This window comes from Exophiala aquamarina (genome assembly GCF_000709125.1).
Source record: "Exophiala aquamarina CBS 119918 chromosome Unknown aczIA-supercont1.2, whole genome shotgun sequence".
NCBI classification, from domain to species: Eukaryota; Fungi; Ascomycota; class Eurotiomycetes; order Chaetothyriales; family Herpotrichiellaceae; genus Exophiala; species Exophiala aquamarina.
In genome coordinates, this window is record NW_013550586.1 from 4491227 (window position 1) to 4508788 (window position 17562).

The following is a 17562-nucleotide window of genomic DNA, read 5'->3' on the forward strand; positions in this document are numbered from 1 at the left end:
AAATTCGGCTACCGTGAAAATTAAACGGCCTCGCCATTGTGCCGTGCAACATAACTAGCTGTTCATGTATGAGCAGAGTCGATAGATCCTCAGCGATGCAACAATAGTTTTCATTTGGTTGGCAAAATCCAGGCTGCCACGAAAAAGATAATGCCTCGACCACTTTCTTATGACGTGCGAAGTTTCGCAGATGGACGGCTCCCACTCGGAATACCCAGTTCGACATCACGGCCTTGCTACTATTATGAATATAACATATGCCAATTCAAAGCATGGGAAGCAGGGCAAAAAGAAATTGCATTAGCCGCGAATCGAACGCGGGGCCCATCGAAGTTGGATGGCAACGATGGATTTTACCACTAAACCACTAATGCTGTCATGACGGGTTATTGGAGGGAAAGCTGCTACTAAAATATATAAATCTAGCTTATTCCTAAGGGGCTTGGTTACTAGCTTCACCGCTTGGAGCACCCCGCCTGCACCCCGCAAGGTGTCTGAATACCTCAGGCCGACCACCTCACAGATCCAGCACCATGGACAGATTCCAACGTTCCTGGCTCAACTCACGAGGCTGAAGATTCAAGAATGTTTTTCCACCCCATGGCACCCACATGGCACCCACATGGTCTCCGTTGACGCGATTATCTACTGTTCAGTGAGGCGTGTTTCGATCTACAAGATGTTCACAGGGATCTTGTCGTTATGCAAAGTCTGACCCATTGGCGAGAGCTTCTTTGGCTTACTCATCTCTCTCTCTCTCGGTTACTAGTACTAGCACATTCCACCATCGGTGAGATTCGAAACTAGCCTTCGACTTCTTGAGTGACAACATCTCTCACGAGTATACGATATGTTGTGGCATTGTGTTCAACTAGCGGAACAGGCTGGATCGACCGTCGATGCAAAACGAGGGACCGATGATGTCATCGCTTTCTCGGCGATCCTCAGTAGGGCTCGAATTTGAATTGCTGACTTCCCACCAAGTGGTGAAGTAAGTAAGGTAGCCATCGACGTTTAACGGCAATTCTATGAGGCTGTCATAGTTTGAGTTGCTCGACATCTACTCGCACGCTATCGTGATAGAAGAATAGAAGTGTGCATCCGGGAAGTGGGCTCATCCTCGGCTGCTACACCCGCAATGGCTCTCAGTCTCTACCTTCTAACATTCAACTGCGCGCGTACACTTGTCCAGCCTGATAGCTTTGCACCTTACCTGTTCCATGCGCTGGAGCCCAACTCGCCATCACCAGAGTTGCTTGTATTGTCCCTACAAGAGCTTGCCCCGATTGGTCCCGCATTTCTAGGAGGATCCTTTCTCACACCATACTTCAACGCGTTCCGTAAGGTTGTCAAGCTTGCGTCCAAAGATCACACTTATGTCAATGTGGTATCAAGCAATCTCGGCCTGACAGCGATCATGGTCTTTGCCAGAGACGATGTCGTCGACAACGTCAACTGGCTTCACACAGCCGAGGTGGGACTTGGCGTCAGTGATATGGGCAACAAGGGTGCGGCTGGAATCAGGCTAGGGTACAAAACAAGTGACTCGGAAGAGCTTGAATTGACATTTGTTGCGGCTCACCTTGCCCCAATGGAAGATGGACTTGATCAACGGAACGAGGATTACCAAAACATTGTTCGCAGACTTGTCTTTACACCGAATCCTAGGCAGAAGCCCATCGCACGTGGTGAAGAAAGGGAGGATGCACCCCTGTTACAGCCCCCCGTACCCGCAGACGGACACGAAAACAGCATCTATTCACCAAGCTCATACCTTTTCTTCGCTGGAGATCTCAACTATCGCACATCATCGCTTCAACCGTCGCCGCAAGATGCCAAAGAAAAATTCCCTCAACCTACAAAGGACGAGGAAGATCCCAAACATTTTACGCACCTCCTGGCAAACGACCAGCTCACTCAGCAAATTAAGGCTGGCAAGACTCTGCATGGCCTGAGCGAGGCACCCATCGAGTTTCCGCCCACCTACAAGTACAATACTGACGCGAGCAAAGCTGTTACCCTGGATGGAGGAGAAGAATGGGACTGGGCGCGTCACCGCTGGCCCAGCTGGTGCGACCGAATATTGTTTCTGCACAATGACGGGGTCACGGTTGACCCACAGAAATACACGTGTCTGCCGTTGTTTGCAACCTCGGATCATCGTCCCGTTGCATTGTCAGCGACGGTGCCATTGAGGCCATTGACGAATGCAAGTCATATCCAGGAACCTCCGTTCAACATCGACAACGAGTGGAGAAGCCGCAGATCATTGGCCCGGAGGAAGGAATTGATTGTGGGTATGGGTGCTTACCTGGCATTGACCCGGGAGGGTAATGGACTGGCATTGGCAACGATTCTGGGTGTCGTGGGTGGTTGGTTGATTATCAGATCGTTGCTCATCGTGTGAGAATCGAGACAAAGCCGGTCAGTGGGTCCTTGGGCCGGGATTCCAGGGCACCTTTCTCTTTCTCAGACCTATCCTCAACGTGGAGTTACACTGGTGACTCAGGATGAGTTTCCTGTGCCAACAAAAAAACGAACTGATTGAAGCGCTGAATGGGGCTGCTCTGCCGAACGAGGTAGCAGGATTACGCGAGGTCGAAATGCTTCGACGCTGATTCTAGCGGGAGCCAGGGAAAGCGTACGAGTAGTCTCCGTTGATCAGCGACCTGGGGCCCCCCCACCCAAACCTTACTCTCTTTCTGGAAGATGGCCTGGCGAGTCGAGAACGGAGCACGGCGTACGAGCTACTACTAATACTACTGGTTACCTTATGCCTCAGACAGATACTCCCTCCTGGCATGGCTCCTGCACACGTAACTCGTACGAGTAGTTGGGTTTATGGATACTCTGGGTGGTTCGGAAATGACATGATTTACGAGTATGTGTAAGGGTTCGATCATGTCGAAGGACTCCGGACGGGAGATGAAGGACCGGTACCCCCGGGGCCCAAATGGGCATCGATTATAAGCAGATGCTGGCTGATGAGTCGTCTTTGTTTCCCCACCTCGCCCTTCAATCTCTGAGGCAGAATCTTCCGACAGACGCGACTGACTGTGCAGCTGACATGACACTGCTATGGTTGCCCCGTGACTCGAGGCTAGGGGAATCTACCCGTGCTACTACTGCATACTGTACTATGAGTGATCTGATTATGCATGACCTCGCTCCAGCAGTTGATCAACTACGACCACCCGACGCAAACATGAGTAGAGTTCGCAGTGTTGAATCTTTGCAACACCAAAGGGCCCTCAATACGCTCCTCCGAGGTTACAGAGCATCAGAGCATCGGAGCTCGCGCCGGGTTCGTGTAAGCAATGTGATCCAGGTCATGCCGTTTGATGGAAGGCAGGTCTGGACCGTCAGCTGGTCGAGTCTCATGAGGCCTGGACCGCCAGCCACCCGTCCGGCTTCGAACCGGCTCAGCTGTTGTGTGCCCATCAACAAGAATGGAACGCGAAGCAAATTGGAAGTTGACTTCAAACCGAGTTTGTTCCCTGCATGTCTCGGCCAAAAATGGCTGTAGCGACTCATCCCTGTGATAGGTCGAACCTAATGGTACGGGCTAGGTGGTCTGAGCTGAGCTGAGGGTCGGGTCAAAGGTGTGTGTGTATATGAGTTGGGTTAGCCGGCATTAGGGGTCAAAAATAGGCTGTAGGAAAACGGGCGTGATTTGGCGACTTCGATCCCATAATCAAGATCTGTGCAGTCCCGAGCCCAGGGCCGACAGACGATGGGAAGTGGTGCAGTGCGATGGCTGTCGATGCTGTGCCTGTCCTCCGCAGGGAGTACTCGTTGTAGAGACTGCATTACGATTTCAGTTTACCAGGTCGCGACAGCGGATACCCGAGCTATCCGCCCGGCGGTGCAGGTTAGGCAGAGAGTGAAGCCTGGCAGGCATGACTAAGGCCCCCGTCGGCCGGGCTCTGGGTGGGCTCTTAGGGAAGGCTAAGTGCCGACAGCCTGCATTGGCAACTCTACCGGTATCGGGCAAGCCGCAGTTATGCCTGACGAGTCTCCGAAGACAAAAGTTTGGTGAGGTGAGGTGAGGTGAGGTGAGCTGTGCAGTGCAGCACAGGGCAGTTTAGACACAACGGGACACACACATGAGCATCTCGACTGCCCATGACCCCGAGGGTTAGTGTTGTGTTACATTGAACACCTCAGAAGGAGTTGACGGACAAAGTGCAATGTCACCGCATTACGCAGGACAAGTGAGAATAGGCATTTACGTGTTTAATAGGACCAGAATGATCGATGCAGCAACACACGGAGCACCGGCTGTTTCTTTCGATGAGTTGATGATCCGCAAACCAAAAGCCAGCGAGTGAACGAGCCCAAGTTGGAGTCAGACTCAGCCATGATGGTGACTACGTCTTCTGCATAATGCTGTTAGCCGTGGACCATGGAGCAAGGGACGTGCAACCTTAGGAGTAGGAGCCGCGAGTCGTGAGTCGTGAGGGCCTCAACGGAGACCAGGTACGGAGTAAAAGGTTATTACGAGTCCATGCATTATTACGAAACCCTGGCGTCGACGACGGGGCAGGGAGAGGCCAAGTAAGGTTGCGACTTCCAAGTAGGCAGGGCGAGGACTTGGACTGATGTACGACGCAGTAAAACGCAGGAGTACGCGGTAATACGCAGTACCGTCCCCGTCCTGCATAGGGCAGAGGGCACAAGCTAGTGCCAGTTACTGTACAGTACGCCGTACGGGGAAAACGCTGAGCCAGGGGCAGGCAGGCTACTGTGGCATCTTGGCAGCGTGATGGACACGAGTGGGCCGCCGGCCTGACGAACGTCTCGATCGTCTCACACGCGCCAGATCCTGGCCGAATATCAACTGCTGCCTTCCCCGTTGTTATCCTTGAATCCTCTATTTCACCCGACAGCCTCTCCTCATCTCTCAAACATCTCTCACACACTCATCCACATTCTTCACAACTTGGCCTCTCGAGCTTTGAAACACAGCCTCAGTCAACAACGCCTGCAACGACACCATAAACTCAACACAGCTAGACCCAACTGTCTATACCGAGCAGCCATACCACCCATTACCCATCTGCCCCTCTTAAGGGTTTCGACAAGAATCCATACTCGCCATCCAAACGTCTGGCATTGCAATAGCCACCTCTCCTGGCCCTGTCACTGCCATCCATCTGACAGTTCCAGTCAAAATGTTCTCCTGCACGAATCAGCCTCGGGGCTGCCGTGGGCGATGTGATGTTGCTGGTGGAAAGTGCACCGAATGCAAGGTATGTTCTGCTCGAAGCATGCCCACCTCATGCCACCTGGGTCGATCATTGACAGTCTGGTATAGATGTACAACTTCCGCAGTCAACCCAGCAAGCCATTCCGATCGGTCTTCACGCAGCCGCCCAACTTTCGGTCGGGGGTGTCCCCTACGTCATTTGGGGCTGATGTCACCATGCCGCTGTACCCTGCAGATGAGGCCCGATAATCAACCACTCATTTCACGGTCCACCACTTCCAACTGGCAACCCAATCTCTCCCACCGCCTGACTTGGCACCTTCGCACGCCTCCAGAATTCCGAACTGACGCTGATTCTGGAAATGCACGCGGAAACGGAGACTGCCACCTGCCAGTTATTCCATTACGATTCACATGACGATTACGACCACGACGCCGACATTCAACCTTCCGATTTACCCCACTGACATTCTAGCAATTTCGACTATGATTTGGAACCGGCCTGTTTGGGATTTCAGCGCTGGCGTCTCGAGCAATTTCTTCTTTACAACTTTGGGCATATTAGCGTCTGGCAATAACGGATCCACCTTGCATTTACTCGAAACTTCTACGCGTACATCGATGAACCAGGGTACTTTTTCAGCCCTTGGTCTGTGTAACAACCACTACATATCTTTTTTCACATCCCGACCTCATGCAGCTGAGTGTTCTGCATGAGCTAGGTCCTTTCTTGCGAGTTTACAAATGGGGGGCAGAATTGTCCTCGTACCATCCGAGCACAAAACCTCCCGACGAAAAGTCAAAGGAAGAAAAGTCTTGGAATGGCTGATTGGACTATGACATATGAGTCAGCAAGCTGGTTTTCCTACTCATCTACCTACCAATACTCTGTTCCTTTTGGATACACGAAGTCAACTGTAACTTAGAATAATCTATCAACAGACTTCGTCACAGCTCTTGGAGTGTGTGTGACCAGAGAAGAATTAAAAAATCTGATACATGATAACCAATGCTCCACACGCCCTGATCTGCTAGGTGTCTTGACTCTTGACCACTTTCGGCCTCTGATTGCGCATCCGCTTCGAACTCCCCTCTTCGTGGAGGAGATCAGTACCGTGCATATTGGGAACTGAAATCCGGTGCAACCCAACGAATAATTGACCGTTCGCAATCATGATCATGATCGGCAAATACGAGGAACTTTGCATTTGGCTAACGGGCGCTGGTCTTGACACAAGTGTCCCATGATGCTAAAAATGAACCTCAGATGCAGGACCGAGAAATGGTAGTGAGACAAGTGGGCTGTGCTGGGCAGCTGGCGCCCTACTATAACTGACGAGTTATGCACACTGCAGTCATCAATGGCCGGCTGCGAGTGCTCCAAATATCTAACTACTTAGTCTTAGTCGCCAACTAAGTACATACACGTACTATTACTACTACTCCCGATTTACTACCGAGTACGCGGTATTTGCTGTCGTCCGCCTGAGCCACGGTCGACGGTCGACGGTCGGGTCGACGGCATCCTCCCTTCCATTGTCTTCCGCAGAGACCCAGGGGGAAAACATTGTCCGGCTCTCTCCGCAGCCTTCCCGAGGCTCCTCCTGCCCCACGTGATCGCGCACATACAAGAATGATTGTTGACCTCTTCTCTTTCCAAGGCTCCTTCATGCAGGGTCCTCTAGAACTGCAGCAGAGAGGCTTGGTTTAACTTAAAGTCTTGGTTTGTCGAGTCTGTCTCTGGCAGCCAGTTTTGATGTCCAGTATCCCTATGGGAATACGACTAGTCTCTCTGGTTGCGGAAATCCTTCACTCGAACGAGCAGCCGCACTCCGCCTGAGCTCGATGAAAGGTCGACTTTACGGTCGGTGTCACACTCCTGAGGGAGACTCTTTCATCTCCCGAGGATGGGTCAAACTCTTCTACAATGGCACTAGTAGCGGTAAGTTGCAGTAATCTAAGTAGGTCTGAACTGATCTTTTTGGTTTCGATGGTGCCGGCTAAGCAACCACGGCTCCTCGATTGCAATTGCCTTCAGCATCAGTCAGCATGCAGTGAGGAAGTTGCTCACAATGGTATCTTTTCGTGCCTTCTCCATGCACGAGACGCCGCCTTCCAAATGGTCATGCTGTGCCTCCTCAACAGATACTTGGGACTTCTCCTCTGCCTGGCCGTTCACATACCACATCATCTCCCCCAGTAAAAGCCCGGTCAAATTTTGGTTACCAGGTAGTAGTACAATATGGTTTTGACCGAGTGTCAGCAAAGCGATCCTCTGCCTCACAACTGTCGGGCTTGTAATCATGCATTGATAGCCGCAGAACGCGCCATGAAGACAGCTTCTTCGGACGAGAATTATGGCGCCTTACCTTCTTATTACCACAAGCTTCGCAAATCAAAATCTATGCTCACCCCCCGCCTGCCGCGTTCTCACAACCAGTCCAGTTCGATCCTCCGGCTCAAGCGGTCCCTAAGCAAACTCAAACCCGCGTCGAGAACCCCTACGAATGCCGATCCTGGACAGATAACACCAATGCCGAGGCCTTCTAGGTTCTTGAGTATGCGAAGGAACCCTTTGGATCAAGGTAGTCAGGAGCCAGACTCCTGTGGGAAACAAACAAGGACTGACCCTCCTTCAGCTGGTCTTATCAAGCCCTTGGGAAAACCTCGCACCAGAACAGGCGAGACGTCTAAGCCAAGCCCAGAGAAGATAACCACAGCCTTGTGGGATTACGCCCATTACTTTGACTTTCGAGGTTACGAACGGCGGGGCATCCGCCTCTCGAGTCGAGAAAAGTTTAGAATTGCAGCGAGACGCGTGCAGACGAGACGCAGTACATTTTTGACGCGAGAACACGGAGCAGAGAGCCGAATCGCTAAGAACAATGAGCTCGGTCTTATCAAGAAGTCAAGCTTGATCCATATTCAGGGAGACAGCGTGACACCTGCGAAAGGGTCTTTGATCAAGAAATTTATTTCGCATCCACAGCAAGCTGATCTATTTTACCAATCTGATGGGCCAATTACCGTTTCAGGTTTCGATAAATACGAAGTCATTAACGAAGATGGCCCCCACGGGTTGAAGTCAAGCTTCGCCAATGAACAAGACGAAGTTTTCGATACCTTTGCACATGACCTCCACTCAGCCTCTAGTCGGGAGAGCTTGCATTCAAATGCCCGATCTCGAGTAACCAGCTGGACAAACTCAAGCACGACCGGGTCTGTCGCGATGCGTTCTGGACCACTTGACCGAAATCGGCTTTCTGTCATCAAAGAGGATGGAGGACCACACCAGCCCTCGTCTTCAGCCGGACGTCACATTGGTGGTGTCAGTCTCTTCCAAGAGCCTCTACAGTCAACAACAAGTGAAGGGCGACCATTACTTCCCATCGACAGTCAGCGCGTCTACTCGGCTTTGATCAAAAGAATCGAACAAGAAGAAGCTGAGATTGAGAAAACAACAGCGGCCCTGGAAGCTGTAAATCTGGGGCATAGAATTCACACAACCTCATCAGTCCCTCTGGGCACCACTATCCGTATGGTGAAAAGCGAACCATCCATAAGTGATGGAGCTTGCTCAATTATGCAGCAAGACCTAGGTGATGAGATCTTGTCGCGAGTCTCACCCAACGAAGCTCCAGCGCTTAAGCAGTCCGGGGAGGGAATGAACGGAGCTGAACGGCACCTTTCAAAACGGGATCTATGCCCACCCTTCTACCCCTTTTCTTTCCCAGAGAGGTCAGCACGCTCCAGTCCATTTCAGAAATTATTTAGCGAAAGACACAAGTACAATGGCGGCAGTGTCTCCAGTCGAGACGACGGCAGCATATTGGTCAATCGACAGTTCAAGGCTCGCAGATTCGGCCGAACACGTTACGGCAGTAGTAGTGAAAGTATATACTCACGAGCAACAAACGGGTTGTCCGACGAAGACTACATTTCCGCGAATGGAAGTTCTGCGAGCGTGGTACTGCCTCCAACCCGGCTCTCAAAGTCTAGATCTATGATAGAACCAATGCATACAATGCGGATTGTTCCGAGATCGACCTCTACGCTTGTCTCAGGTACCAAAATTGCTACAAGCACATCTGAATCCGAGACTAGTTCGGGCGCAAGGGATGTTAGCATTGGAAATCATGTTCGAGAGCAAGCTCAAATACATTCCGAGGACGGTATGAACAGAATCAACCGGATCACTTCAGAGTCTGGGCTCGATATCAGAAGCAAATCAGACGTAGTAGGATTGGGCGTCCGTGACCCGAATCTGGGATACATGACCAGCCGTCGTGGTACCGATCTTCGCACAGGCACCAGTGCCAGCGCTAGGATGAAGACCTTGTTCAAGCGTGTTGCTTCTGATAAGTTGCGCAATCCGACTCAACGTCCCAGCCTCGAGGACAAACCAAGCAATTATGTGGACGGTAAAGCTCAACGACTACAGTCTGACTTGCCAATTGTTCAAGCTGCTCTTCTGCAGGCGGGAAGTGAGGGCAACAATAAAGAGAACCGGTCAATCGACCAGAATAGCAGTCCGCCCCTGAGCACCCCCGGCCGCTTACAGCTGCAGTCGAGGAATGGCAGTAAAAATGGACACCTCAAGAAACGAGCCAGCGAAGTTCTGTTCAATCCGCGCAAAGAAACCCATTCCACTCCGACGAGTAACCCTCGGACAGTGTCCAGGACGTTCAGTGACGCTGAAGAAAGCCCAGCGCAGAGAGCCAAAAGTCGATTGGTTGCGAGGCTGAGTCGCCCGTTTGACATGGACGTCCCACCACACAATAGACCATTTGACAGTATGTATCTTGGCAAAAGAACTCCTGGACATGCGGATACCGTTGGAAATAGCCGTTTGAGTGTTGCACCTCGAGCTTCCAAAAGTTATGGGGGTTTGAGAATGGCAGTTGTAGAGATCGGAGGTGATACCGAGCTAGCCAAAACTTCTTCGTCCTCATCAATCTCCCGAAATGCATCCAAAGTGATAGGGTTATTTGGGAGTAAACGGATGGTCAGCAATTTTCTCAAAAGTCGCAGGGGGGAGAGAAGTATCAGCGCCGACGAGCGAGCTCCATTTGGTGGAAGCCCCGCCTTCGTTTGACTGCACCGATCTGATATTTTATCCAGCGATTTATGAAGTTGAATTCGTTGACTCGCGAGCGCAGAGGCGCAAGCAATCATTTTATCAGCAATTGCTCGCGCCCAGATTGTGGTTCATTCGTTTGTCAGGGGCTTGGGAATAGGGAGCCAGAGATAGTATGCAGTCCAGACCTCTATGAGATAGCCTTAGGTCGCTGCTTGAAAGCCACTGTATTCCGAAGCATTGTAGGCAACCGAAACACTCGGCTTTATCCTTGACAACGTTATTCAGAGCTGTACTGCTCCATGTATTGATTGGAATTGGCGTCAGCAACTAGCCAATCAAAATGAAGGGTCGATGTTGAAGAGGGTTCTGGTCAGTACCACGAAACTCGCTCCAGCCATCCAATAGAGACCAGATGGGTGGATCTTGCATTGATTGTTATTTGAGTCATCTTACGCGTGTTCTCCGCTTGGTTCCATCGCATGCGACGCCGTTGAATATGATGGCAGATCCGATCCGTAGTTCAAAAGTCAATGAATGAGAAGGGCTCCACTTCCAGAAAACCATATTTCTACAAACCACTTCACTCGATACCAACCTTCAGCACAACAACAGTGTTGGTATTGTATACCCAATCCCCAATCTGACGAGGTTCGCCACCACAACAACTTGGTTCTATTGGGTCCTTTTCTTTGGGAGCTCCAGTCGCAAGACTCATCGGACTTCAGCGAATCCTCCCAGGACAATCCCGGGTCCACTCAAACTCTCCACCGTGATGGCCAGACTGTGTCTGATCTTCATGTCCTCCGTCATAAAACACGAATTGTTCTCCATTCCGTCTTGCGTATCATGTTATACTTTGGAGCTTGGAGCAGTTTCCCAGGTGCTCTTTGCCCAAACAACGACACCATTGTAAGAAACATGCTTTCAAAGTTTTTGACGGGTCTCTGGCCATTCAGATCCATGTACTTCAAAAAGTATTCTCTCCAGTATACCTGGGTGTCAGCAAAGCCGATCATCACAGTGACAACAAGTTAAAAGGGAAGGCAATGCCACTTTGAGCATTCTTCCCTCATTTTCTTTCTCTTCCCAAGGTTCATCCTATGCTCCCATTCCCCCTTGTTTGATTGTGACTGCTCTCGATACTGCTGACCGCGATGCAGACTTCCGTTGATAGCAAGAGAGACGCTAGGAGATTCAAGTTGGGAGTTGCTGGTGAGTGCAAGTTCCTGAGAGAATTCGAGTCGTTCTGCTCTGTGCTTCATAGCTCGTTGGCCCATCGTTTAGTCCAGAACTTTTACTCTGGGCCGTGTACTCATGCTGACTCGGAATGATATCCTACTCTCTAGGTGGTCGCCTCGAGATGACAGACTCCAGTAAGTCTGACTCGAGGAGGCACTTGAGGGATGCCAGGGCTCGCCCATGGCTGATCAATAGTGTCCTCCGAGGACGGTCAACGACTGAACTTTCTTCTGGTCTGGCAGAGAGCAAGGATGCCCCTAAGCTCTCTGTTGGTATCATCGTGACAGCTGTTCCGGCGTCACTCTCTTCAGAATCTGTCTCAGGTTCGTCGGAGAAGCAGTCTGGGCAAAAGCCAGGAAAGGGCCCCAAAGCTGTAGCGAAGGTGAAAGCCCTAGCAAGATCAGCGGGATCTAAGATTCCAGTCTGGGTCGGCCTTTCTTGCGCTTTTTCCCGTTGTTCTCTCCAGGCCTCTGACAGTGAAGAGAGAACGACAAAGGACACGACTGCCGCTCATCCTAAGGTCACGAAGGATACACCGGCGTCCCGACTCCCAGTTCGTGTCTGGAGATCGATTGCTGCGCGTCGGCCTACCACTTGGCAGGTACGATGCAGCAACACTTCAGGCACTCATGTTGCGGTGTCTAAGGACAAAGGTGCAGGCAGGACCCAGCAGAAGCTGTCATCGGCTGCTGCGCGGAACCAGGGTAGTATCGGCAAGGAGCCGCTCAGGGGTTCTCGTGAAGGGGTCAAACCCAGATCGATCCTGAAGCACCGAGCTGAAGACCAAGGCGACGCAAAGCCCGCACCTCTGACTTCTCTTGGCCAAGGAGTGAAATCCGAACCCAAGAAGAAAGTCATGTGGCAAGAGAAGCTGATCACGGCTTATCTTCCCAGCCCTGGGTGGCCTCCCCGTGCCTTCACGTGCAAGCGTTGCCGAGGGATTCGTTATTGGGACGAGGGGAAGAAAAAGTACGAGCTGCACGAGGGCTCGCCGTGCTGGTGTCCAGAGGCGGAGACTGAGGCTTCTGCCTTACAGCGCTCACTCCAGGATTGGTTGAAAGATCAACTTGCGCTTGGGTATGACAATGTCAGTAACCCAGTCGGATATTGTACGGTGGCGGAGGGCGAGCTACATTTTGAGCCGCTCATTCCTGAAACACCGGCACATTGATGACAGCCAAGGTTTTTCTGAGTTCTTTGCTTGCTGACGGGCATTTGAACGCTGACCTCAATGTCAGGCGAGGGTCAAACGGCGGCTGAAGTCTTCGGCAGGGCTATTGCTGATGACGGATGCTGCCTGCTGACCAGTGAGTCCTTGGACGCCTGGACTTCACTTTGTTGCAAACCCTCATGTGGATGCAGAGAAGCAGGGAAGTTGAAGACAAGAAGATGCCTGATACCAACCTAAAAAGAGCTGGAAAATCTCCCCAAAATTGGTTTCGATGAGCTGACGGGCTCTGAGGACCTCCCAAAAAAAACTCGAGAATCTCCCCAGAAAATGGTCCGAGATGAGCGATGCTCCTGTGAGACCAACCCCCAAAAACGTGAAAACCCCAGAAAATGGTTCAACATGGGCTTCGGCTCTGAGACCACCAAAAACATTTCCTTTCTTTGCGTTTGCTTTTTGTTCTTGTCGTGGTGGGAGGGTTTGGCGTAGGGCAAGACTACAACTTACCCGTGGATCAGGCATCAGGAGGATCTTATTGATAGTGTCATTGATCTCGCAGGTACCAGATCGGGCCTCGTTTTTGAGCTGAACAGGGTTCTGGGCTACCTGGAGCATTTGATGACCACATCCATTTTGCCCTACGATGACAGCCACCTTCTCGTGGTGCAGGGTGTTAAGCTGGCTTGATGAGCTGGTGAACCAAGAGCTGTCGTACTATGTATCTCCTACCTAAGTGTATAACAAACAAAGATGGACTTTGACATCAGGCCACTCGTCATGCCACGTGACTCGGAGTTTTCGGTGGGACTCCCGGGTCAGTCGGATAAATGATATAGCGAGGGCATTGCACGTGATTGTACTAGGCCTGTCTCCGTTGGCCGTGTGGGTGCCTTGCCACTCCCTCCTCCTCCCAACCTGCAACTACCGAAATCATCCCATTCGCCTGTGCTTTAGCCTCTCGATCTCGGAAGTTGAAAAATGGCTGGGGACTCCATGCCATACGGGATTCGCACCCGATCTCTGTCACAGACTCGCAGGGCGAACAGCTGATTCTGGGCTGCCCTGCCGCTGCTGCTGCTCCTCCTCCTCCCACCTCCACAATTTCGCCCGATTCTTTCGATAGCTCCTTCCCCTCAACTTGCAGAAGTTCAACCCCTCACCTTCCACATTCCCAAACCTGACTGTTCGTATCTCCACATCCAGAACTTGAGGTCGCTGTCCAAGCATCGCCGTCTCCAACTTGATTGCCATGGACTCGACAATGTCGGCGACGGCCTCTGGCAGGGTCAAAAGGAAGCAGTCTGGCAATAAGTCCAAAACCCTCCCTTGCCCCCATTGCCAGCGCCTCTTTGCACGCTTGGTATGATCGCAGGAAGCACCGATTATTTGCCTCGGCCATTGACTGACTGAACCACTTGACCATAGGAACACCTTCAAAGACATATTCGCACCCACACCAAGGAGAAGCCCTTCATCTGTGAGATCTGCTCCAAGACCTTCGCGCGCAGCGACCTGCTTGTCCGCCATGAGAGACTCGTCCATCCGGGCGAGGAAGATCAGCACACCACCAGAAAATCCCATAAACATCATGTGCAGAAGTTCAACGAGACTGCGCATGTGGCTCAGCCGCAGCCAGCTCATCAGCCCTCGTCCGATCCCATGGACATCACCTCGCAGCAAAGTCAACCGCTCATGTCGCCTCAAGCTCCCCACGAAGGGAGAGGCATGATGGACATGCTGGACCCGCAGCTCATGCAGCCCACCAACGGTATCTCATCACAACAACCTCCTGTCATGGGCGCACCTTCTCTCGACCCTTCATGGGGCTATGACCTCAATTTGCTCTCTCACGCTGCTAGCCACGTCGCTTCAAGTGGGCAAGATCATTATATGTCTAACCTGCCACAAGTCTCCCATGAACAGCTGCATGAGCCTCTACAGCAGATCCTGCCCGCCGTGTCAGAAGCACAGTACCAGCCTCGAATGCTTACAGAAGGCTACGGCCATCCAACGCCCATGTTTGAGCCTCCTGACCTGGGTGACCCCATGCAGGACTTCACTGTCTTCCTTGATAGTGTAGGACTTTCTTCCGAATGGTATGCCACTATGTTTGGAAATGATCAGGTGGAATCTTATCAGTCGCCAGAGCTAAGAGGCGACCACCTCAACATTTCCCGACCTCATTTGAACGGTGAGCATTCTACCGATTCCAAACTCGGTGTTCCCCAGGATGAAACAGGCACCTTTTCGCGATTTGGCTCCAGACTACCCTCCCTCCAGCCAGAGTTTAAAGATCCTGACATCAAAGGACCAGAATCTCGAAGTGTTGCCGTCGAAGAACTCGAAGCTGCCAAGGTCAGAACAAACTGGGACGTCTCAGATTCCGATCGACAAATCTTCGCCTCCAAGCTGGGGGCCTTTGATAATGTCATGCCGAAAGGCTTTATTCCGCCCTCAAGACATTCGCTTTCTAGGTACTTGGCTGGCTACGTCAACGGCTTCCACGAGCATCTGCCTTTTATTCATGTGCCCACTTTGCAGGTTGCCGGTAGTGCACCAGAGTTGATACTGGCCTTGGCTGCGGTTGGCGCACAGTATCGCTTTGAAAACAGTCGTGGAATTGAGTTATTCTACGCTGCTAAAGCTGTGGTGATGGAACAAATTCGACGTCGTGACGAGCTAGCGCTTCCTCACTCATGGAACAGGCCACGAACAGGATCCCTCGCTCAGTCCCCTCCAGGAGGCGGCTTTGCCCCCCCGAGTCATTCTAGTAGCCCATTCCAGTACATCTCACCCGAAGATGCAATTCCCTCGGACAGTAAGGAGCAAATGGACTCGATCCAGGCCCTCCTCCTCCTAAGTGCTTTCGCCACGTGGGAACGGCACACTGAGCTGTTGCGTGAAGCCTTAGCATTCCAGAGCATTCTTGCCCGACTTGTTCGCGAATCAGGCCTTATTTCCCCTGAGGTAACGCAGTCTCCAGAAGATTCGACCTGGGAGGAATGGATCAGGAGTGAAGGGGAAAAGCGGACCAAGCTGATTGTCTACTGTTTCTTCAACCTCCATTCAATCACCTGGAATATCCCCCCCCTCATTCTGAACTCCGAGATAAAACTCAACCTTCCTGACCCGGCCAATGAATGGAAGGCTACGACGGCAGAACAATGGAAGAAATTGCATCTAGCCAATTCCTCACCGTCAATACCTTTCCAGGTTGCATTTTCTCGACTCTTCACGAAACAAAGTCAAGCATCCCCAACCCCGATCTCACCGCTTGGCAACTATGTCCTGATTCATGCTTTGATCCAACAAATCTTCTTCGCACGACAGCTGTCGTTGGCTTGGCCAGGGGTTGCAGGATCTAGCTTGAGGATCGAGGATATCTCTGTGCTTGACCGCGGCCTTAGCTCATGGAAGACGGGCTGGAGACGAACACCAGAATCAAGTCTGGATCCTCAAAATCCCAACGGACCGGTTGCCTTCACGTCAACAGCCCTATTAGGACTAGCGTACATTCGACTGCATGTCGACATGGGTCCATTGCGGCACCTCGAGACCAGGGACGCGACACAGATCGCCGCGGCGCTCCTCAATACCCCGGACATACGCCGCGACCCTCGTCTCACACCTGCGCTTCTCCATTCGGCACATGCTTTGTCCATACCAGTTCGCCTTGGGATTGATTTCGTCGCCCGCACCCAGACATTCTTCTGGTCCATACAACATTCTCTCTGTAGTCTCGAGTGCGCATTCCTCCTATCCAAATGGCTAGTCATACTATCGCGATTGGAAAGGGAAGGTGGTGCTCCAGTCACGGAGCACGAGCGCAAGCTTCTGCTCTGGGTACGCAGCCTATTGGATGAAACAGAAATGACAATCCCCTTGGATGGCGATGCAAACGATCACACTCTACTACATGAATCACGAGAGCTACTGCAAGATACCAGAAAGATGAAAGCCTTGTCAGTCGCAGTGGTCCGAGTGTGGAGCAAAACTTTCAAAGGCAACACTAGCTGGGCAATTGTCGATATGATTGGCAGTGCGTTGGAGATGTATGCCGACATGCTAGAACAAGAGCTCTTTGAACAATAACACGAATGTTCTTGTATCCTGAGAAGCGTTTGGCCTCTGTATATGGGACTGACTACGGAAGAAAGGGAAGGAACTGGGAAGAAGTGGTTACGATTTTACCCACGGATGACATTTGCCGGGACCTTGTTTTCAGCCTTTTCGAAGACTGTGTAGACCTTGGTTTTCCTCATTATTAGCATGGGCAGGGTTGAGTTATGATTTCTGGGTGGAAAAGACTGGGATGGAAGCCACGGGCCATGACTCGTTTTGTCATTCTTCGTAGGACGTCGTTTTCTATTCAACTATTCTTAGCTAAAAGCTTCACGTAGCCTGATGCCCTATGGTCTACCTGCGTTCTAGGCACAAGCAGCGAAGAGAAATGGGCTCCAGTCGAGAAATGCATTCAGAGTCACAATCACAATCAAAATCAAAAATCAAAATTGAGGGTTCTTGCGGGCGGCGACGAAGGAGCCTTCGAGCGAGGCATGGATACAGTCTCGCGACGGCGTCGTCCCGAACTTCCAGAGAGGCCCTCGGGCTGTTTTTCGAGCGCCTAGCTACTTACTTGGTTCGTGTTAGATTTAGCTCACGTGAATCGAGCACTCCATCCTCAGATTGGCTAAAGATCCTCTATATCTCTATCACGGCAATTCACAAGGCTGCGGTGTCAGTCACGTGGTTATGCGGCTCTTCCTCGATGATAAATGTGGTGAGCGCGTCCAGCGAGCGTAAGTTTTGTGTACGTCGAGCCTCCCTATCATTACTACGAGTAGGCTCCTTCAAGACTGCTCGAGC

The 17562-nt window shown here is 51.6% G+C and overlaps 4 protein-coding genes across 4 annotated transcripts; all 4 read left to right on the forward strand.

Moving 5' to 3' along the window:
• Window positions 1-1138: 1138 nt before the first annotated feature.
• On the forward strand, window positions 1139-2407 carry A1O9_03438 (uncharacterized protein; the record flags this gene model as incomplete). The annotated part of the gene is made up of 1 exon (XM_013409002.1): window positions 1139-2407. One exon carries the CDS (start codon window positions 1139-1141, stop codon window positions 2405-2407), a length of 1269 nt encoding a protein of 422 aa, XP_013264456.1.
• A 5827-nt stretch (window positions 2408-8234) lies between these two features.
• On the forward strand, window positions 8235-10304 carry A1O9_03439 (uncharacterized protein; the record flags this gene model as incomplete). Its single annotated transcript, XM_013409003.1, has 1 exon — window positions 8235-10304. The coding sequence occupies exon 1, from the start codon at window positions 8439-8441 to the stop codon at window positions 10302-10304; it is 1866 nt and encodes a 621-aa protein (XP_013264457.1). The 5' UTR covers window positions 8235-8438.
• Window positions 10305-11652: 1348 nt separating this feature from the next.
• Window positions 11653-12684, forward strand: A1O9_03440 (uncharacterized protein; the record flags this gene model as incomplete). Its single annotated transcript, XM_013409004.1, has 1 exon — window positions 11653-12684. A coding segment is annotated over one exon (1032 nt), but the record flags the coding sequence as incomplete, so codon positions are not given.
• A 1273-nt stretch (window positions 12685-13957) lies between these two features.
• A1O9_03441 (uncharacterized protein) lies at window positions 13958-16788 on the forward strand (the record flags this gene model as incomplete). The annotated part of the gene is made up of 2 exons (XM_013409005.1): window positions 13958-14056; window positions 14122-16788. The coding sequence occupies 2 exons, from the start codon at window positions 13958-13960 to the stop codon at window positions 16786-16788; spliced, it is 2766 nt and encodes a 921-aa protein (XP_013264459.1).
• Window positions 16789-17562: the final 774 nt, after the last annotated feature.